This window comes from Protopterus annectens, chromosome 1.part2, assembly GCF_019279795.1.
Source record: "Protopterus annectens isolate FY-2018-M chromosome 1.part2, PAN1.0, whole genome shotgun sequence".
NCBI lineage: Eukaryota > Metazoa > Chordata > Ceratodontiformes > Protopteridae > Protopterus > Protopterus annectens.
In genome coordinates, this window is record NC_056727.1 from 546,894,636 (window position 1) to 546,917,632 (window position 22,997).

General features: G+C 43.0%; 1 protein-coding gene across 5 annotated transcripts in view; it reads left to right on the plus strand.

Annotated features, from left to right (window-relative positions):
• The window catches only part of MAP4K3 (mitogen-activated protein kinase kinase kinase kinase 3), a 2,472,041-nt gene that overhangs the window by 302,624 nt on the left and 2,146,420 nt on the right, over nt 1-22,997 (plus strand). For all 5 annotated transcript variants that reach the window (XM_044057581.1, XM_044057598.1, XM_044057607.1 and 2 more), the window contains exon 2: nt 16,304-16,361. In XM_044057581.1, the coding sequence (XP_043913516.1) occupies nt 16,304-16,361 (58 nt within the window). The remainder of the gene's footprint in view (nt 1-16,303; nt 16,362-22,997) is intronic.

A 22,997-nucleotide genomic window follows, 5' to 3' on the forward strand; every position in this document is an offset into this window, starting at 1 on the left:
CACAAAGTATGAATAAACAAAACAAATGGCAGCGTGAGTTAATGTGTGGCTTGTTTGTTTGTTTGTCTTTCTCCACTTTACTGTTCATAGGTTCATGGGCACTTACTAGTTTTGCATTCATGGAGATCATTGAGGAACTTAGGCCAATTTCCCAGTTACCTCAGAGGCACTCTAGTTAGGTGACTTGCTCAAGGTTGATGGAATGAAACCTTTAAATTGGACCACAAAAAGCAGTTCACTGTTTTTAACATCTCATAGCCTTAAACCTCTACACTTCAGTTCTTCATTTTTTTGGGTTTGACAGTCAGTTGCCATTGTCTTTGAAGTTGGAGGAGAACCCATGTAAGAATTGGGATTCATGATTGATTGTATGTGTGAGACACATTCAGAATAGAAACAATAGTAAGACTGATATAGTAGACTCCGTCTTATCTGGCCTGTCTTTAACTGGCCTCCTCTTTAACCGGCCATCAAATTTCTTCCGTATCCCTAGCAAAGGGCAGCAGCATTTGGTGATCGAGCCATGATTGAATATTGGAATAAGCTCATACTTAAGGGTCTCATTCCTTCTGATTCCTCAAGATCTGCATCTGGAGCTTCCCCCTCCAGGAAAAATTGGGAGTCAAGAGGGACAGGTTCAAAGAAAACAGCAGGCAGACGAGAAAGCAAACCCCTCGTCGATATTATTTTTGTCTCTGACAACAGTTTCCAAGCCTTCAGATCTTACTAATATCCGATTTCAGTGAGGTCCAAGACTTCTCCCTTACTGGAGCAGAGGTTGTCCCTGGATCCAGTCTCTCTTCTAGGCTCTGGTCACCCTTTCTACAGGGAGAGATCCTTACAGAGAGCTTCATGACCACCTTCCACTTCTTCGTTATTGAGGTCCATCAGGTCTACCAGAGGCTTGACAGAAGCTGATGTGGATACAATAATGAGGAAGTTCCTCAGGACGCAAATTCAGTTGGGAGTTGCTCTGGCTCCCATCAGACACATGCGCTTTGGATCTTCTCCCTTGCCTGTGGCTACTTCTACCCCGATCCAACTTCTGGTTTCAGGGATGCTGGATCCAAGTTCTTTTGGGTTGTCTGTCATATCCAAGGATAAGATGTTATCTTTGACACTCGAGCATCATCTCTGATCCAGTTGGCTCTGACTTTTTTGGAGATGGAAGAATTTTGGAGCCAAAGCTTTAACGTCCATTCTGGGAGTAAGAGTTTAACTCTGAAGCTTTGAGTCATCCCTTCCCCTCAGAACCTTAGCATTAGTTAGCTCGGTGCCAGCTTCAGTCTTGGAGCAGAGTAAGGGTGGTGGTGTTGGTCATACTGGTGTGACAGCTTTGGCTTCTACCAGGGGGATCTTGAGATGTTATTCGTGTTTCACTGTTACAGTCATTACATTTGGGTTATCTGCCTGCAGGTAGCCCTCAGCCGACCTGAATATCAAAGTCTTGGGTCCTGCGTCAGAAGCGGTCTCTTCTTCCATGACGTCAGGGGTATAAAGCATGCAGTCGACGCCATTACATCAGTCTTTCTTGCTGCGCGGTGCCCGAAGCAGAAGCAGTTTGCAAGTGCCGGTCGGCCAACTCCTGAAATTTTTGTTTTCGAGTTTCAGAACCGAAGTCTTCAAAAAAGCTAAGTACCCCGTTGGGGGTCCGTTTTCTTGCTCTTATCCAATGTCAGTAAAAGTTAACAATTGGATTACCTGTGGAAAGCAAATACCTCATAAAGATTTTCATTCGTACTGCATTCCTTGCTTAGGCCCAGACCATGATGTCGTTCGGTCCATTTTGTGCCTTATTCAATCCCCGAACTATTCATCTTCGGTCCATTTTTGCAGCAAACTATTTTGGTACTCTGTTTAATTAACCTGATATGGCTTCAGTAAGCCATCCAACTACCGACATTCTAAAAAAAAAACAAAGATAAAGACAGAGATGGACTGTATGGGTCGAAAGCTGCCGATGATGCTTCCTTTAAGCTAGTCACCAGACCGCCAGTACTCAGGCGTTTTTGCAGCCCCTGATACCCACTAATTCAGATTTGCAGGCCTCTACTGAGACCCATTCGGAGTCCGGTATGCCCGCGAGATGCTTCTTCGACTACGGAACCTGCGGATGTCTCTACCTTGGATGGGTCCGGAGCCGCTGTGCAGGCACCGGCTTCTGAGGGTGTATTCAGGCCTACGGACTTGCATTTCAAACCGACGTCATCTTCTTCTTCAAGGCCTAAAACTCAACCCACGCCTAGAAAACCGACGTCCAAACCGCATGGACAGGTCCATATGCCTAAAAAACAAATGGTAAGAATGGTTGAAGACCTTATTATTTTAATTAGGGGAAGCCAGCCTTCTCCCTCTAAGAGACCTAGAATTGTTTTTCCTTCTGATCAGGATTCTGAAATTTCTGTTTCTTCTGATTACCAGGATTTGCCCTTATCTGCCTATGAGGATTCTGATGCAGAGGACTCCATTCCCTCTGCTTCCCCTCCAGAAGATTTTTCTTTTGGTGAAACCTTGCACACTCTTAGGGAGCATTTCTGCTGGGAAAGCCAGGATTACTCTGACTCCAAAAAGAGGCTTAGAGAATTCTCACTCCTACCTCAACACTGGACATTGCGGATGATGCCTTCTTGGAATCTAGCCTGGCCCCAGACACTTTACCTCTGGCTCCCAGGGAACCTGACAGATATTACAGAGTACCTGACTGTCACAAGTTATTTTTCACGAATCGTACTGCGGACCCAGAGACCATTTCTCAGGGACCTAAAGGCATTAAGGCTACGACTGCCAAAAACCCTACCCCCTCTGATAGAGATTCCAGGGCCTTGGACAGATGAGGTAAGATGGTATACACTTCTGCTACTTTGGCCATTAGGGCCTTAAACTGCCAGTTTCATATGTTAAAGTATCAGTAACATATTATGGGACCACTTAAACAGAAAATGATGTTGATTCCTGACTGTGCTGAAAGTAAAGAATTACAGGATTTAATGCATTCTGCTGAACAAGTTGGTAAACATACTTTGCAGTGTGGTTTTGACTCTTTAGAAGCATCTTGCAGGGCTGCTGTCAGTGGGTCTGTTCTTAGAAGGCATGCTTGGCTTAAGGAGCAAAATTTGCCAGATCATGTTAAAGCTAAATTACTGGATGCTTCCTTAAACCAAGATTGCGTGTTTGGCAACAAAGGAGAAGTAGTACTTAAAAAGGTGGAGGAAAAAGCTAAATCTATGCAAACTGTTAAAGATTTCCTGCAAGTACAGCATCCCAGATTCAGTAGGCATTGGCCTTCTAGGAATTGGTCCTTTCCTGTCTCTTCCAGGCCTTCTCAACCCAAACCCAGGAACAGTAGACCACCTAGGCTACAGTCTCAAGGTACTCACAGGCCTAAGGAGTGGGGGGCTTCCACTTCCAAAGCTGGAAGTAGTAAGACACCCCCATATGGAAAACTGTCACAATGACTTAACCTTAAACCTTCCCAGACCTGCTCAACTGCATGCACCCTTAGGGGGAAAGATCACACTGCATGCAAAAAAACTGGGAACTCATTACCCAGGACAAATGGATTTTAAATATAGTTTCCCAGGGATACAAATTTCACGTCCACACCTTACCAACCCCAAACGGTTGGCCAGACCTACCCCCAGCAGCTCAACAGCAGGATGTTCATCGTGCATACAGCTGCAGTCATAACAGATGGGTTTTCCTGCCGTCAGGCGGGTCCTCGGTTGGCCGAATTCCAAAGTCTAGGTCCGGCGTCGGTTGTCGTTGCTTCTTCCCTGACGTCAGTGCGACAGGGGTATAAAAGAACCAGCCAACGCCATTTTCTCCAGTCTTTCTTGCCGCGTGGTGCCCGAAGCAGAAGCAGTTCGCAAGTGCCGGTCGGCCAGCTCCTGAGATTACGAATATTTTGCAACCGAAGTCTTCTTGAAAGCTAAGTACCCCGTTGGGGAAACTTTTCTGGCCTCAGACCGATGTCAGACAAAGTTAATAATTGCATTTCATGTGGGAAGCAAATACCGCATAAGGATTTTCATTCCCTCTGCATTCCTTGCCTAGGCCTAGACCACGACGTCTCGGCCTGTCGTTTTTGTGCTACATTCAACAGACGTACCATTAAGCGTCGGGCGGAGTTCGCCCAACACTATTTTGGCAAAAAATTTAATTACATTATGTCGTCGGATACTCCGACTCCAGTTTTAAGTAAAAAACGCAAAGATAAGGACCGACATACGAGGTCCGTGGCTTCTACCGACACCACGCCAAAGCCGACTACAGGTGGTCCGGTTCTCAGTGAGGCGCCTACGCAGCCCCTGACTACCGACGACACTTCATTGGCGGTGTCTACTGTACCCGAGGTCGCAGGCTGTTCGGCCCACACCCGGACTACCGATACCGAAGCCACTCTTGGCGGTGAATCTCAGAGTTTAGACAGATCTGCCACCTCTCAAGGTGTCTTCAGGCCTTCCTCTTCTTTTTCCATCAAGGCTTTCACTAAGTCTAAAGCAGCCATGCATACTAAGAGACAAGCTCCACAGGGCCCTTCTCAAGGCCCCATGCCTAAAAAGCAGATGCTCAAAATGGCTGTGGATTTGATTACTCTTATCAGGGGTTCTCAACCCCCCCCCAGACAAAAGGCCCAGAGTGGAGGAAGAATCCCCCTCCTCGGACCAGGCCTCCATTATTTCAGAGCATTCTGATGACCAGGAACATTCATACTCCCCTTTTGAAGATTCTGATGCAGAGGAGTCCATTCCCTCTGTCTCCCCCCCTGAGGATTACTCTTTTGGGGAAACCTTGCATACCTTGAGGGAACACTTCCACTGGGAAGGCCAAGAGTACTCAGACTCCAAGAAAAGGCTTAAGGATTTTCTCTTGCTTCCTCAGCACAGGCTTCTGGCTATACCTCCTGTCGTAGACATTCTAGATGATGTTTATTCGGAGGCCTGCCTTAACCCAGACTCTTTACCTCCAGCCCCAGTCAAGCCTGACCGGTATTACCGGGTTCCTGACTCACACCAATTCCTATACAAAAGCCATGCGGCTGACCCAGAAACTATCTCACAGGGCCCCAAGGGAATTAAGGCCTCCACTGCTAAAAATCCATTACCTTCAGAGAGAGATTCCAGAGCGTTAGAAAGGTGGGGGAAAAAGGTATACACCTCGGCCACTTTAACCATGAGGGCATTAAACTGCCAGTTCCATATGTTAAAGTACCAACAGTTTCTGTTATTACAATTGAGAAGCAAAATGTCACAGCCTGAACAACCAGACTTGAAGGAGTTGCAGGATTTGATGCATAGTGCAGAACAAGTGGGTAAACATACCTTGCAATGTGGTTTTGATGCTTTAGAGGCCTCATGTAGAGCTGCTGTTACAGGATCAGTCATACGTAGACATACCTGGCTCAAAGAGCAAACCTTACCAGATCATGTCAAAGCTAAATTACTAGATGCCCCTCTGCAAAAAGATGTATTATTTGGTGTTAAAGCTGAGGAGGTATTAAAGAAAATGGAGGAAAAGGCTAAATCAATGCAAACAGTGAAAGATTTCCTACAGGTACAACCTCCATGTTTCAGTAGAAATTGGCCTTCCAAAAATTGGTCCTTTCCAGCCACGGACAGACCCCAAAGAGGTAGATACAGGTGCCCGAGGGGCAGAGGGCAATCTCAAGGATCGTTTAGAGGCAGACAATGGCAAGCTCCTACACAAAGAGGTGGTGAGGATAGTTCACAGCCATTCAGAAAGCAGACCCAATGACTTTCCCCTTTGCATGCCAAGCAAAGCTTAAATGGCAGCACCTTTAGGCGGAAAACTGGCATTATTTTCAAAAAATTGGCATATTGTCACAAAAGACAAATGGATCCTGGACATTATAAACAGGGGCTACAGATTCCATTTTCACACCCTTCCAAAAATGAGAGGCATGCCAAACCTGCCACACAATCAAAGGGCAGAGGCACAAAAACAAATTTCAGATCTCATGGACATGAAAGCTATTCAAGAGGTACCTACACAACAACAAGGTCAAGGTTTTTACTCCAGACTATTCCTGGTACCAAGGAAGGGAAAAGATTGGAGACCTATTTTGGACCTATCCATCCTAAACACATTTTTACTTGTGCCAAAATTCAAGATGCTCACTTTACAGCAGCTTCTTCCCATGCTGGGCAAGGAGTCTTGGCTGGTAACATTGGACCTCAAGGAGGCATACCTGCATGTCCCAATCAGACAAGATTGCAGAAGATACCTCAGATTTCTTTCAGGTTCAACCCATTTTCAATTGTCTGCATTGCCCTTTGGCTTATCTACTCCGCCCAGAGTATTCACAAAATGCCTGGCATCAGTAATTGCCTACTGCAGACTTCAAGGGATACAAATATACCCATATTTCGACGACTGCCTGATCCAAGCGGACAGCAAGCACATACTTCTGAAACATCTGGCTTTTGTAATAATGTTGTTGAATTCTCTGGGATACACAGTCAACAAAAAGAAATCAAGGCTAATACCCTCTCAAACAATAACTTTCCGGGGTGCCAACTTGGACACAAACACCCAGATGGCCTACCTCACGCCAGAGAAACAGGGGCAATTAACTCAATACTTCAGAAAGCTAGCAAATTTCACCAGGCTGACTGCAAGGAAAATCCTGCAGGCTCTGGGATTCATAGCATCTTGCATCCTACTAATCCCATGTGCAAAGCTGCATATGCGGAAACTTCAATGGTACCTGAAAAACCTATGGTCTCAACACAGCCACAGTTTGGAAACAATAATACCACTGATTCCATGTCTTCAAAAGGAATTTCTGTGGTGGGCTCAAGCATGCCAAAGAAACACAGGTCTCCCATTCTGCAAGCCTCAAGCAAATCAAGTCATCACAACAGACGCCTCGGACTACGCCTGGGGGGCGCACATGACAGATCAGTGCATTCAGGGCAAATGGTCCCAAAAAGAAAAGCACCTGCATATCAATCAAAAGGAAATGCTAGCTGTAATAAATGCTATTATAGCTTTCAAAAACCTTCTGCATCCAGGTCAACTATTGCTCAAGATAGAGCAAAATCCTTGAAAGGTAAGACACCTTTGATCATTATAAGTAAAAAACTAAGAGCTCTCATAAAATCATCCAAGGCAAATTTTGAGAGAAAAATCGCCAAGGACTCTAAAGACAATCATAAGGCCTTCTTTAGCTATGTTAGAAACCTAGGAGGAAACTCCCAGATATGCTCAGAATTAGTTCAAAATGATGTGAAAATTACTGAACCTACACACATTGCCAACATACTGGCTGACAGGTTCAGTGCAAACTCCCCAAAAGGAGAGATATCTATTCCAGAGGATTGCAGCCCCCCAAACATCTCCAACGCCCAGGTGAGAACTGCCCTCACTAAGGCAAAAAACACAGCATCCGTGGGACCGGATGGTGTCCCCGGCTGTGTGCTTCACGAACTCAACGAGGAATTAAACCCACAGTTAGGACAGCTGTTTAATCTTAGCCTCACCTCAGGATACGTACCCAAGGAGTGGCGCACGGCGACTGTGGTCCCACTTCATAAGGGCGGTGCCTCCACAGACCCTGGAAATTACCGCCCCATTAGCTTGACAAGCCTTATCTGCAAAGCCATGGAGAGGATCATAATGGAACTCATAAATAAAGACATAGGGAACTTGCAGACTTTGGATCCAACTCAGTTTGGCTTTGTCAAAGGCAGATCCTGCCTCTTAAACTTGGTTGACTTTTCGAGACAGTCACCAAGGCCATTGATGAGGAAAGGCAGTCCATACAGCCTACCTCGACCTGGCAAAGGCCTTCACACAATACCCCACTCAGGTATCATCGAAAAACTCATCAGCTTGAATGTAAACCCATACATCACAAGATGGGTTGCAAACTGGCTAAGTGACAGAACCCACAGGGTCAGAGTTGCTGGAGCCATGTCAGACTCAAAGCCTGTCACAAGTGGTGTCCCACAGGGCTCAGTCCTGGGTCCACTCTTGTTCGGCATCTACTTTTCTGAAGTACAAGCAAACACAGGAGGGTTATGGCTGACAAAGTTTGCAGATGACTGCAAACTGGCCATAGTCGAAAACACATCTGACACAGATATCCTCCAGAAGGGCCTCACAGAAACGGATAACTGGTGCCAGAGCCATGGCCTGAAGTTAAACGCCAAAAAATGCATGGTCATACCCTTCGGGAAAAACAAGGTTACCCCTAGCTACCATATAGGTGGCAATCCACTGAGCACAGAAAAAGTCATCAGAGATCTGGGGACCCAGGTTGACAGTAGCCTTTCGTTTGACACTCATGTTGCTAAAGTAGTTAGGAAAACCTTCTATATCACCCACCTGATCATGAAGGGATTCACATCTAGATCAAGGGAGGTCATCGTTCCCCTGTACTCGTCACTTATTAGACCTATGATTGAGTACAATGCCCCGTTCGGAATGTATCTGACCAGACACCTGCTGCAGCTTGAAAGGCCCCAAAAGTTCCTCACCAAAAGGATAAAGGGTCTCAAAAATATGTCTTATGCTGCCCGACTGAAAGAACTCCAGCTCTATTCAGTCTCATACCGCTTGCTCAGAGGTGACCTGTGCCTGACATATAAGGCCATGTCAAACCCAGATTTGATGAATATGCTTCACCTCGAAAAATCTAGATCCCTCAGAACCACAAGGGCGGGAGACTTAAACCTTGACACGGTTATAAATAGAATGTGCTGGAGGGACAGATTCATCACCCAGGGACTCCCTATGCTGTGGAACAAAATCCCGGTACATGTGAGGCAGAGCACCTCTCTGGCCTTGTTCAAGAGGAATCTTGACCAATGGATGGGAGATTGCAGATATACCCCAGGGATTACTTCAGTGTCACTGCTTGACAGAGGCACAGCAAAATGATAGGCATAGTTTTTATTCAAACTAAAGGGGTGGCGAAAGCCACATAACTATGGGCTAGGCTTATAAATGCCCTTGGGCAGATAGCCTAGTATGAACCTATGAACCTATGATTGGAAATTTATAAATGTATAGTAAAACGTCTATAATTCTGCAACTTTGATTTTCAGAATTTTTAATTGTCAAACTTGCTTGTTAAAGTTTGTTCTGACAAATTGTGGAAATATGAGGAATGTTTTATCTGCAGTTTCTTCTTGCGAGGAAAAAAACTGTTTTAAGTAACTTTGTTTCTTCAGTTACACAGGTCCTACTGATTGTTTATAGTGTGTGTTTGACTCTGTTGATACTTTTTCCAGGGCTATGGCTGCTGGTACTGTTTTGAGGAGGTTTGCATGGCTGCATTCCCAGAACCTCCCAGATGATAAAAGTGAGATTTTAAATTATTTTTTTATTTTTATTTGTTTTACATTTGTTTACCGGGAAGGTCCGACTGGATATATGTCCATTTTCAGCAGAGGTCTGGGGAAGAAATGCTCCAAGTTAGTAGATTACATTACATTAGAAACATTTACAAATTAGTATAGTATACAGTCTTCAGAAAGGTTACAAAGATTTATAGAACATTGTTGACACAATTAGATAAGGCCTCTAAGTTTCACACAGTGATTCACACAGATAAGGACTTAATCCCTTAATGAGCTCTAGATATTTTGCAAAGATAAGTCAGATACGTTTTAGAATCAAATGACCGATTTGATTAGGCAAAGGTATCCAAGACCAGCGGGTGGGAGTTAGGGTTTGAACAGGGACATTGCCAGTGCATTTGAAAGTGTAGTTTGAGGCTTTTTTGAACTGGGTTAGAGAGGGCTGGAGAGTAAGTTCATCAGGTAAAGAGTTCCAAGTTTTGCCTACAGAGTTGGCAAATAGAGTCACCAGCCACATTTATGCTTTTGGTTGTTTGAACCAGCAGTTTGTCAGCAGAGCACAGTGACCTCGGGGATTAATGATCTTGTTTAGTGCTGGGTGTATTTTTGGGGTGGTTTAGAACTTTGTGGGCTATTATAAGTTGGTTGTATTGGAGAAGACTAGTCCATTCAAGCCATCCTAGTTTAGTTAAGTTGATATAATGCTGGGTCCTAGAGGTTGTACCTGTAGCAAATCTAGCAATATGGTTGTAACAACTAGCAAATTTGGTAAAAGTGGTTTTATTCAAATTAGTGAAAAGGGGGAGGCATAGAGAAGGGTAGATAGTAAGTGGGAGTGAGCGATAGTTGTTCTTGCAAAAGGCTTGAGGAAAGGTTTGATCCTGTAGAGGGAGCCCAGTTTTTTGTTGAAGGTTTTGATGGTTTGATTGACATGGGTATCATATTTTGGGGTATTGTTTACCATGCCTCTAGGAGTTTGGTGTGTTGGTGTGGGCATCTGGGGATATAATTGTGCCATTGTTGGAACTTATACTAAAACATGGTGAAGAGGGTTTACAGGTGGGGGAAAAGATTAGCAGCTTAATTTGGTTGGGGTTTAAAATAAGCTGACAGTTTGCGAACCATTTTTCTTCATCATTGAAAGTATTCTGGGTTAGGGTCCTAAGCTCAATTGAGGAGGAGGCTGCACAGATTAAAGTGTCCTCTGTGTATTGGATGCAGGTGGCCTTGGGAGTGATGGCGGGTAGGTCATTGATAAAGACTGAGAAGTGGTCCAAGTATGGAGCCTTGGGGGACTCCTAGTGTAATGGGTAGACGAGTGGATAGTGTATTCTGACATAAAACTGCTTGTTGTCTTTCAGACAGATAAGATTGGAACCATTTAATTGCACAGTTGTTTAGTGACAGTTTCTTCAGGATATGGATAAGTAGTTGGTGGTTGACCATATCCAAGGCCTTCAAGAGATCTAGGAAGAGAGCTGAGGTTAAGTTTGTTATTGTTTTGGTTGATAGAGTTGGACAAGGATAGGAGGGCTGAGATGGGGCCATGCTGAGAGTTGGCCAGTAGTTTATTCTGGGTGAGATAGTGCATTAATTGGTTATTGACGCATTTTCCATTATTTTGGCCAGTGGTGATAGTATGGCTGTTGGTCTGTAGTTTGAGAGGTCTAATGAGTTCCCTCCTTTATGGAGGGGAATAATGTGGGAAACCTTCTAGATAGAGGAGATGGTGGCTTCGGACAAGGTGCAGTTTATAATAATAGAAATAGGGCATGCAATGGCATCTGCCCCTTTCTGTAGATATTCTGGTGGGAGGAGATCAGCTGCTAGGGTAGTGGGTTTTAGTTTGTTAATTAGAGATCTGATGGTTGATGTAGATACAGGCTGGAAGTTAAGAGAGTGGGGTAGTGGTCAAGGAGGAATCCTGATTGGAGCTACTGGGAGACAGTTGGATAGCTAGTGATTAGATGGTCTTAGTAAAGAAACTGTTAAAGATGTTTGCAGTTTCCTCTGGAGTTTTTAGGTTACAAGCTGATGGGGTGGGAGTGGTGCATTGTCTGGGGTGGAGCAGTTTGTTTATTCCTGCCCAAAACTTTTGAGGTTTGTTCTGATGTTTTTGTTGAAGGTGTTGATAGAAGTTTTTTTTTGTCTAACAGTATGGCCTTCTTAGTATCATTCCTTAGCTGCCGGAATTTAATATGGTTGAGTGGGTCTTTTGAGGTGCAGCATTTGTCCCATGCTTTATTTCTTGCTATGATTTTGGTTTTGGTTACTTTAGAGAGCCAGGGGGCAGTCTTAGTGTTGGCTCTAAGGGTGCGGGGAGGAGCGTGGGAATCTAGAATGGTGAGGAATTTAGAATTAAAATAGGCTACAGCATCATCCAATGGAAGATCGTTTAGGATGTTAGGATGGCCCAATTGCATGCTTTGAGTTCATTTCTGAAAGTCACTGGTGTTAAAGTTCTTGTTGTTTCTGATAGATTTATAGAGAACTTGGTGGTGATTATCTACTTTATGCTTAATGATGTAAGTGAGTAAGTGGTCACTTATATCATCTGGGAGAGTACCGGTGTTGCACAGGTCTGGGTGATTGTTGATAAGAATCCAGTCCGGGATACTACCTTTGTTGTAGGGTGTATTTATTCTGGTTGGTGAGGATATGAGTTGGGTATAGCCATGAAGGTTTACATGGGTTGTGGGAGATTCAGAGGAATTGTTCCAGTCAGTATTACTGTCTCCTAACACCATAGTTTCATGGGGTACGTGTTAGAGAGCCATTGGAGGAAGTCTTCTAGAGTATTCGCATTGTTGCCTGGGGGGATGTAAATGCAGGAGATGAATATAGATTTAATTTTGTTAAGCCGTAGTTTTGATAACTAGAACTTCTGCATTATTGAACAAGGGGGTTGTTGTGGGGCTAATGTGACATCTAGTATATTTTTAAACAGTACTGCTACTCCCCCACCTTTCCTAGGCTTACATTCTAGTCTGAGTATGTTGTACCCTGGTGGGATAACCTCGTTGTCTTTAGTTCCTGGTTTTAACCAGGTTTCTCTGAGACATAGCACATCAGGTGAATAGGCTGCTAAGAGGGCATGAAGATTATGGACCTTGTTATTTATACTCCTGATATTTAGGTGACTGGTCAGGCGAGGGTTAGGGGTGTGTAGTTGGCCAAATGTTAGAAGGGGTATTGGGCTGGGAGCTAGAGCTTGTGAGAGAGGTTGGACCAAGGTTAGGGTGAATGTTTCCATCCTTTATCAGACTGTATTATACCATAATTATTAGTTTCAGGGCTTTACTAATTATTTTATGATAATATCTGGTTTTGGGAGAGATGGACCATAGTCTGATTAGTTGGTGGTTAAAAGTGGAAAAATCAGGTTTGTGGAGAGCTATGAGTTGATCTGTTTTATTTAAGGTAGGAGCAGTGTTGGTTTGGGATGAGGGGTGGTGAAAGCCAAGGTAAGGCTGATTTTCGTAGGTGGTGAGGAGGTATGGCCCGAGCATTATTGGAATTAGGAACACTATTGGTCTCATTTTGGTAGTTAATGTAGCACTTGGCTAAGATATGTGGATTGGGAATACAGAAGGATTAGTGGCAGGATAGAAATTGAATGTTTGGCCTATCTGTTGCAGAGATGATAAAAAGTGTGATGAAAAGAGCAAGCTGATCCAGGGAATCTCTAAAGTTTTTTCAGCCTTCCTTTCCCAAATTGTTCAAGGGATTTTCTGTCTCCTCATCTAGTTTTGACAAAAAACTGAATCAGTAGTCTCAACAAAATACATTTAAGAGGAAATTGCAAGGGGATTCCAGTAAGAAGTCGTAAACCACCCAAAACCAAGTCCAACAAGTCTGAATTGACTATGAGACCTTGTGACCCCCCCCCCCCCATCCTGGCCCCTTTTTTTCTTTCAGAAAGCCTGAATCTACATTTTTCTCTTTGGAAACAATATTGTTTCAGACAAATGGGTTCTGAAAATCATTTATCAAGGTTACAGATAGCAGTGGGAGGAAATGCCTCCTTTCCAGGTGATCATTCCTCATCCTCCAGATCAGACATTCTTGTTTCTGTTGTTCCTAGTAGTGGTTCTTCATCACATGCTGTCCCAGGGAGTGATGGAACCAGTTTCTCCTTCCCAGGTGGGAATGATGCGCATAGTGCCAAAGAAAATGCTTGGAGACCAGTTCTGTATATTTCTTTCCTAAACCTGTTTTGTGATAGTGCCCAAATTCAAATCGATGTAACTTTACAACCTATTACCTCATTTGTTCAAGTTTTGTGGTAACTCTAGCATTTTGAAATGTGTTTATCATCACATTCCTATTCATACAAACTTCAAATGTTTATTAAGGTTTTGTGTGTCTGGATCACATCAGTTCTCTGTCTTACCCTTTGGACTATCCACGTGCATCAAGAGTGTTCACAGAGTGTCTAGTTCCAGTAATAGCTCATTGCAGGCCACAGGGTATACACATTTTTCCATATTTAGACAACTTGCTTGTCTTTGGAGAGTCTTTTAAAGTCTCAGGTATCTCTGTTATTGGGTGATAGTTCTCTTACACAAACTAGGGTTCCAAGAAAACGTTCAATGGTCTTTCTTGATTCCTTCACACAGGATTGTGTTCCTGGAATGTCAGCTAGATTACTCAATTCAAAGACCTTTTCTTCCACAGGAAAAAATAGATCTTTATCTAGATCTATTTCTAAAGTTTTCCACTCGGACTTCGGTCCCTGTGAGAGAATACCTAAGGATTTTGGGTCTCGGGACATCTGTTATTCTCCTGATACCCCTGACAAGACTCCACATGAGAAGGATAAAGTGGTATCTAAAATCTTTTTGGTCTCATCATCAACACCCTTGATATTTTTAAATCCCAGTGCTGGGATTTGTCAGAAGAGCAGTCTTTTGGTGGAGACAACAGGCATCTTTAAATCCAGGTCTCCCCTTCTCTCTTCCTGCTCTAAAGCAGTCAGTCACCACATATTCTTTGGACTTTGCTTTGAGAGCAGTTTCAGGAGTGAATGTGAGACACAAAGGACAGATGGCAAGCAGATGCTTCCCCTGATCAAGGCACTTAACTCTCTGAACCATTTTTGATCCCTGGGCCCTCTTCAAGTGGTTACAGGCAATGCCAAGGTCATATGGTACATCAACAGACGAGGAGAATCAGGTTGTACCCTCTTTGCGGACTAACCATATTAGCTTGGGATATAGTTTTACAGCACAGTCTCACTCTACATGCATCCTACATTCCATCAGAGCAAGTATGTATGGCATACTACCTGAGAAAGGACTAGGGCAAGTCCTTGTGAATGAATAGTAGATCAGGGGGAGTACCAAGATTTGAACCATTTGTGGGGAGTTCATGTAGACCTCTTTGCTTCCTCTCTGAACAATCAACTGGCAAGATTTTGTTGCAGGACTCCATGCAAAAAGGTCTGGAAAAAAATATGCCTTTTCTTTTCCTTAGACAGGTATGTTCCTATATGCAATTCTAAACTTTCCTCTAATATCCATGTTAATTCTGAAGATTCAGGAGGAGTCCCGCAAGATCATTGTAGTGACTCCCTTCTTGTCCAGGCAACCGTGGTTATCTTTCTTCTGAAAATTGCTAGGGGGCAGTTACCATGTTTCCTTACAGACTGGATCTACTTACACAAGAACAGGGGTGTTTGATACATCCCAACAGTAATCATCTTCAACGGACTGCCTAGATGATAGGATCTTAATTCCTTTTAGGCACCTGTTTACTGAGAACGTGCTGCAGGAGGCAAGAAAGCCTGCTACTAGAAAATCAACTGTTAGCAAATGAAAATGGCTTTGTTGTAGGTGCTAACAACTACCCAGCTGCCATTGAGGGCTAGTTGTCTGGTTTTACAATATTTGAGTGAGTTGCTATCCTATGGCCTTTCTTATTCTTTGATCAGGGTTCATTTAGCAGCCATCTCTGCATGTCTACCCATGGATCCTTCTCTTTCAGTGCAGTCTCATGTCAAAATATTTTTGAAAGAGTTTTACATAAGAGGCCTTCAAGAAAACTGATGGCCCCTCCTCGACATCTGCATTTTGTGTTAGAGAAGCTAACACTTGCTCCATTTAAACCATCCAATCTGGTTGACTTGAGGTTCTCAACATGGAAAACAGTTTTACTGATTGCTCTGACTTCTACAAGAAGGGTATTTGAGTTGCAAACTCTTACAGTAAGTCAGCATTACCTCATTTTCCTTAGGGACAGGGTTTTTTTGAGAACTAATCCTTCTGTGCTTAAAGTGGTATGTAAATTTACCTTAAGCAAAGCTATCCATTTCTCTGTTTTCTTTCCTGAACGTAAAAAGGAAGGAGAAAGGATACTCCATACCTTGGATGTCCACAGACAGCTCAAGTACTATCTTGACAGAACTAAATCTTTCAGATCTTCTGATCAGTCATTCATTACTTGTGTAGATAAGTCAGGGTGACCTATCTCAAAATTATTTCAAAATAATTGAAAAAAATGATATTTCAAAAGATTGTCTAAGGCTATTACTTTTTGTTATACTCACCATTGCAAACCTACTCCAGGCAGGGTCAAAGGCCACTCTTCCAGGGCATTTGCTTCATCTCTGAGTTTTTGGAAAGGGTTGGATTCTAGAAGTATTCCAGAAGCTGGTACTTGGTCCTCTGTGCATACTTTTACAAATGTTATAAGCCGGATTCCTTCTCTAAGTCCAGATCAAGGTTTGATAGGACCATTCTCCGGGGGTTCCTGGAGCCTTCCTTCCACTTCCTAAATGCCATTAGCCAAGGTAATATACCCATATAGCTGAGGCTGCTGCAGCAGTGATCATTTCAACATGTACTATTAATGGTAAGTTGAACTTCTACAACTGTACTTTACTAAATTTTCTTGGATATTTTTAAAGTGTAATTTGTAAAAGTTGGTAATGTTTTGATGAGCTCAATGAATTTATTTTATTTTTTTTTTCATTATAGGCTCGGAATGTAAATACAGGAGAGTTGACAGCCATTAAAGTTATTAAACTGGAACCTGGTAAGTAGTCCAGCTTATACTGGAGCTGTGTCCAAGATTTAAGTATTTCCTTGTAGAATGGTGCTGCAATATATCATTCCAAGAAACTACTATTACTTTAACTGCATACTATGTCTTTTCACTGTTACAGGTCATTTGTAATCTGCCTTATCACTGTAGCAGTATGAGAGTCATCAACCCAACCTGTCCCAATTTGCTTTCGTCAAGGGCAGGTTATGCCAACTCAACCTGGTGGACTTTTGAGGGCAAAGGGTTCACACTTCCTACCTTGACCTGGTCAAGGCATTTAACAGAATTCCCATTTAGGCATTGTTGATAAGCTGAAGAGGTTTGGTATAAAACATTGTCGCCCAGTGGATCGCCAGATGAACCGCAGACAGGACCAAAGAAGTTAGAACTGGGAGTCTTCCTCTACAAAGAGGCCAGTCACAAGTGGAGTCCTTCGGGGATCAGTCCTGGGACCTCTCCTTTTTGACATTTACTTTTCTGAAGTTAAGGCCGATGCCAGGGGCCTCTGACTGACTAAATTGCAGACTGTTGCAAATTAGGAGCAGTCATTGAATCTCAATAACACTAATCTTCTCCGGGAAGGGCTGACACAGACAAATAAAGTGTGTCCAAGCCATGGCCTAAAACTGCATGCCAAGAAATGCATAATAGCATCCTTTGGGAAAGCATCCACCCCTGGTAAATATCATATTGACAACACACTCTTAAGAATTGACCCAGTAGTCCGGGACTTGGGGACACACATGGCAGTAATCTAGCATTTAACCATCACATGTCTGCAGTACTGAGGAAATTGGACAGAGGTATGGCATCTAGGTCCAAGGAGGTCATTGTTCTACTGTAGTCAGCATTCATCAGACGTATCATTGAGTTCAGTGCCCCCTTTGGTATGTACCTAACCAATTACATCCAACAACTGGAACATGCACAGAGTTTCCTCTCTAAAAGAATACAGGGGATAAGTGACATGCCCTGTGCAAATCACCTCAAAGACTAATTCTTGTATTCTGTCTCCTACAGGCTGCTGAGGGGAGGTCTATGCTAGGCATACAAGGCATTGACAGACCCCACCCTGATGGACCTCCTGCATGTCCATAAAGCAAATAACACCAGAATTACTAGTTCTAAAGACTTAAACCTTGCTTGTGATATAAATAGTACCTGCTTGAGAGGCAGGTATATATGCAAGAGACTACCCCTTCCCTAGAACAGGCTCCCCCATCCATGTGAAGCAGAGTTCCTCCCCAACCAAATTCATTTGTAACTTGGATAATTGGATGGGAACAGGAAACCTTGTTTGTCAGCAGTGTCTCTACACAGTAGCAGACACAACAACAGGAGAATGCTGGAACAAAGTAATCTCCCTTGCCGATTTTCATTGAAGTCTTGGTCTCAAAAGACTTAGTTCATCAGCATTTTGTAGGATGTCTTGATGCACTTACTAATCGACAATAGCAATGCTGCATACTTGAGCTACTGCCCCTCAGGAGAGAAAGTTGAGAGCCATGTTTCTCCTCTACTTGTCCCATAGTATCAGGTAGTCAGGGGCAAGTTAGTGAGGGAAATAGTATCAGTTAGTAGTCTATCTCCTGCGTTGTCCCTTGCAAGCCCATCTAACTTTTCCAGATGTCCCACTTTGTCAAAAATAAATGGCAATTAAGAAGCTTTAAAGCTTTTTGCAAAGAAGAGCAATTCAGGAGGTCCTACCTGACTCAAAAGTCTTAGGATATCATTTCACGTTCCTTTCTTTTATCAAAGAGAGCGTGATAGTGAAAGATATCTTAAGCAAATACTTAATCTCAGTGGTATAAAGTTATTTGTCTCAAAATAAATCTTTTGAATTGTTATGGTGCAGTCTGTTCTTCCATGTTCATCAGAAGGATACCTGATACCTGTTTGATACTTCTAAGAGGATTCCCAAGGGGTCCAGGAAGTATTTGGACAGTCACTTTCGATTCTGGACTCTACCTTGTGGGTCTCACTTCTGTCAGCCAGATGTTCCACTACTACAGATACACACTTGGTGATCACCAGATACTGCAAGGAACCAAGATCTTCCCTCACTTGGAAAACTTTCTCTTCACTGCTGCCTTCATGAAGGATGTTCTACCACACACACACAGTCCTCGTTCAAAATGGTTGATTCCTTCGGGATTACAGTGAGCCGGAAAAATCCACTTTCTGTCACCTCAGACCATTGTTTTTATTTGTATTCTAGATAACACCCTTTGTTGGACCTTCGTATCCATTAGAGGTTGCTGTACATGCAGCAAGCTGTAAAACTCATTTAGTTATCTCTGACAGTGCCAGCAAATGATTATCTCTGTGGTAGATCTAATGTCTGCTGCAATTGTTATCATACCCATGCTGAATCACACATGAGAGTACCAAAGTGGACAGTTCAAGAGTAGCTGTTCCACAAACTCTTGAGATATCCAGTGCTTGCAGGGCCCATCTCCGTTGGTGGCTGGTTGGAAGCCACCCCTTTAATGGCAGGAAATTTTTCCTGTCTTAAATGTTTTTATTATTTGTGGCTGGCTTCTTTAATGGCAAGAAATTCTTCCTGTCTGAGATCTTTTTATTGATCTGATGTATTCTTCCATCTGATTCCATTTGGCTCATGCCTGTAATATTTGGGATGAGGTGGTTTGCTATTAACTGTAGGAATAATACTGTTAAGATTTAAACAGTTCATGGTATGGTATTTTCCCAGACTAGGTGATCCTTAGCTTTTATCCATAATGCTGTGCAGCACATCTTTCTCTCTTGAGATCTTCTGTCATCAGAAAAATGGCTCCAGGCTTTTTTCTTGAAATTTGCATATTTTGCGTAACAATATTTCATGGTTGCTTAGTAAAATTAGCTTAGTTTTTGCTAATTTTCATCTTTTCATGATTCTGTATAACTTTCAGGTCAGATAGTTTTCCCTTTTTTTTTTTTTTTTTGCTTTTGTGGCAGTTTTTATTTTCTGTTAGAACCAGCCCCTCCCAAGCCTTTCACATTATGACATGTCTCATGACTTAGCAAAACCTATTAGTTTGAAATTGGGTTATGGTGAAAGCAGTTTGAAAGACCTCTTGTTTGCTTCTTCTTCCCAACCATTGTGCAACATCAAGAGTTTTTTTTTTTTTCTACACAGAAAGAGAAAGTGTTGTCTGGCAGTGACCATTTGGGGGTGGGGATGAGTTATTTTCCAGTTTTGTTTCACTGAAATGTGATTTTGAGCTAACCAATGTCTGAATCAGTGATTTTTTTTTTGTCTTCTTATCCTAAGGTTTTTGTATTTCTTATAGCGCTTCTGTTGTGGTGCAGTTATTTGTAGGTTTTTGAAATTACTGCTATTAATGTTGTCACTGTGCTGTTTTCTATAATTAAGAGATTTAAAGTGTTTGACATAGAGAACAAAAAATGTAACTGAGGGTACAAAATTTTTCTTTGAAGATAGATGTTCACTGTGTATTTTTTGACTTGGTTGAAGAGCATTTTTCTGTTGCTTTTGCTATTTGTTATGCATTTAGTCCTTCGTTTAGAGACAAAGAAAAAATTAACTCATTAATTAACCCCAACAGTGCTAATTGCGCCCTTGTGTTAATCCTGATTATAGTGCTTGCTATGAGGGCTGAATCGTCTCATTCTAACAGTAAAGGAAAACTCCACCCTAGCACGAAAAATAAAATGTTTTTTTTTCACTCTGTTTCCTGACCTATTCCAACACCTCAAAATCACTCTAAGTGCTATATTTGTAATTTAGCCTGTTTTCCACAACATGGCTGCCAATGGGGCTTGACATATCAACGTGATCTTGTTCTCCCTCAACCATTTCTCTTTCTCATAATGCTTTGTATGACTTATGCCAGACATAAGGAAGTAACTGAATTCCCATGCCATTGACATGTGATGGGATCTGTGTGAGTCACTGTTATATTTTTTACTTTCTGTAAAAGGGCTGTTGTTTTTCTTTCTCTAATCACCCTCATTTATGTTTGTCTCGGAGCTTGTTTTACACTATACTTAGAAGTTATCCAGCTACAACCAGAAAAGTAGGTAAATTGCTGGCCTTTGTCCAGGGTTTTCTTTTGTAGTCCAAGAGGAATTGACAGTCCCCTCCCCCCACACTACTGCAGAGGTGTTAAAACTTTCACTGCACTGAGAGACCCTTGCAGAATCACTTCTTCTTGGACTACAAAAGAAAACCTTGAACAAAGGCCAGCAATTTAGCTACTTTTCTGGCTGTAGCTGGATAACTTCTAAGTATAGTGTAAAACAAGCTCTGGGCCAAGCATAAATGAGGGTGATTAGAAACAGAAAAGAAGCAGTCCTTTTACAGAAAGTAAAAAAAAAAAGATAACCGTGACTCACACACATCCCATTATATGGCAGTGGCATGGGAATTCATAGTTACTTCCTTATGTCTGGCATTAGTCATGCAAAGCATTATGGGAAAAAGTGTTGAAGGAGAACAAGATCACATTGATACATCAAGCCCCATTGGTAGGCATGTTGTGGAAAACAGGCAAATTGAAGGTAATGCTGCTCAGTGCTAGGGGGCCTTAACCTGAAAATGCACTCACTGGAAGGGGGAATTACACCAGGTGAAACTGACAGTTGGCAAGACACCAATCCAAGTTATAGCCAGCTGTAGACCCCCCTCCATGACACAGGACACCCATTCCTCCTATCTGGACATACGTGACTCCAACAAGGTACCTCCTAACATCCTGATCCTTGGTGACTTCAACTACCCCACCATAGACTGGGTGAACTATTCCTGCACTAATGCACTCGCCCAGCGGTTCCTTGACTTCATCACTTCTAATGCACTAGACCAGCTGGTCTCATCCCCCACAAGGGGAGATAACATACTGGACTTAGTTTTCACCAACATGGGTGGTCGCTGCACCACTCCCTTAGTATGTTCTTCCCTGGTGAGATCAGGTCATCGATCTGCCTCATTTGAAGTTTCTATCCCACCCAACCCCTCCACAGGCTAAAAAAAATTCCCAAAAGCTGACTACAACCTCCTAAGGGACGGTATCTGCAGCTTCACATCATAGCCTGCCTCAGAGGATGCAGACAACTATGTTGAACAGTATGCCAGTGCAGTATACAAGCACCTGTACAACTGCATGGGATCAGCCATACCCAACAGAACTAAAACTTACTCCTCAAGGAAACACAAACCTGTCTGGTGGACATCCTCTATCAACAGGCTTTACAACAAAAGGAAGAAACTGTTGTCCAAGGGTAAAAAGGAACAAATTCCAAATCAGAAAAACTCTCTCCTCACCTCAACAAGCAAATTAGATCACTAGTGAAAATCTCCAAAGCTAATTATGAGTTGAAACTAGCCTCCGAAACAAAGGGAAACCACAAATCCTCCTTCAGTTACATTAGGAACCTCCATGGCAAAGCCCAAGTTTGTTCCGAATTAGTACTTAACGTTACCACTTAACACTGATCCTGCTAACTTAGTCAACCTGCTAGCTGATAGGCTCAGTGCAAACTTCACCCAATTATCACCCCCAAAGAGCCCAGTCGACATGCCCAATATTTGTCCCACACCTCACATCTCCATAGATCAAGTGTTAAAGGTCCTATCCAAAATGAAGAACACAGCTTCCATGATACCTGATAGTATCCCAGGCTGTATTCTGCACCATCTCCAACAAGAGTTAGCTTCCCCATTGAGCACCCCATTCAACCACAACCCAATTACAGGCTTCATTCTTGCACAGTGGAGAAACGCCATTTTCATCACTTTGCACAAAGGTGGTGCCACTACTGACCCGGAAAACTATTGCCCCATTAGCTTGATAAGTCTGATCTGTAAAGCCATGAAGCATATTGTTATGGATCTCATAAACAAGGACATAGGCAGTCTCCAAGCTCGTGACCCCACCCAGTTCTGAATCATCAGGGGCAAATCTTGTCTACTGAACCTAGTTGACTTCTTTGAGACTGTCACCAAGGCCCTGGATGAGGGAAAGTCAGTACATACAGCTTACCTTGATCTGGCCAAGTCCTTTGACACAATCCCTCACTCAGGCATCATCAAAAAGTTAATACAACTTGCTGTTGATCCCTATCTCGTCAGATGGGTAGCCAGCTGGCTCACAGATAGGACCCACAAGGTCAAAATAGGCGCCACAACCTCCGACAGCAGACCTGTTACTAGTGGTGTTCCCCAGGGATCTGTCCTGGGACCCCTGCTGTTTGGCATCTACTTCTCAGAGGTCCACGCAAAGAGAAAAGGGCTGTGGCTGACCAAATTTACGGATGACTGTAAGTTGGATGCTGTCATTGACTCCCCAAATGATGTTAACATACTGCAAGAGGGTCTCGCAGCTACAAATAACTGATGTCAAAGTCATGGCCTTAAGTTAGATGCAAAAAAAATATATTATCATGCAATTTGGCAAAAACATGGCTACTGCTGATTACCAGATCAACGGCAACCCCCTAAGCACACAACCTGTGGTGAGAGACCTGGGTACTCAGGCTGACGACAATCTCACATTCGACCATCGTGTGACAGCAGTGGTCAGAAAAGCCTTTTACTTGGTTCATCTCAGAAGTAAAGGGATTGCATCCGAAAAAAGGTTATTACCCCTCTCTACTCCTCCCTCA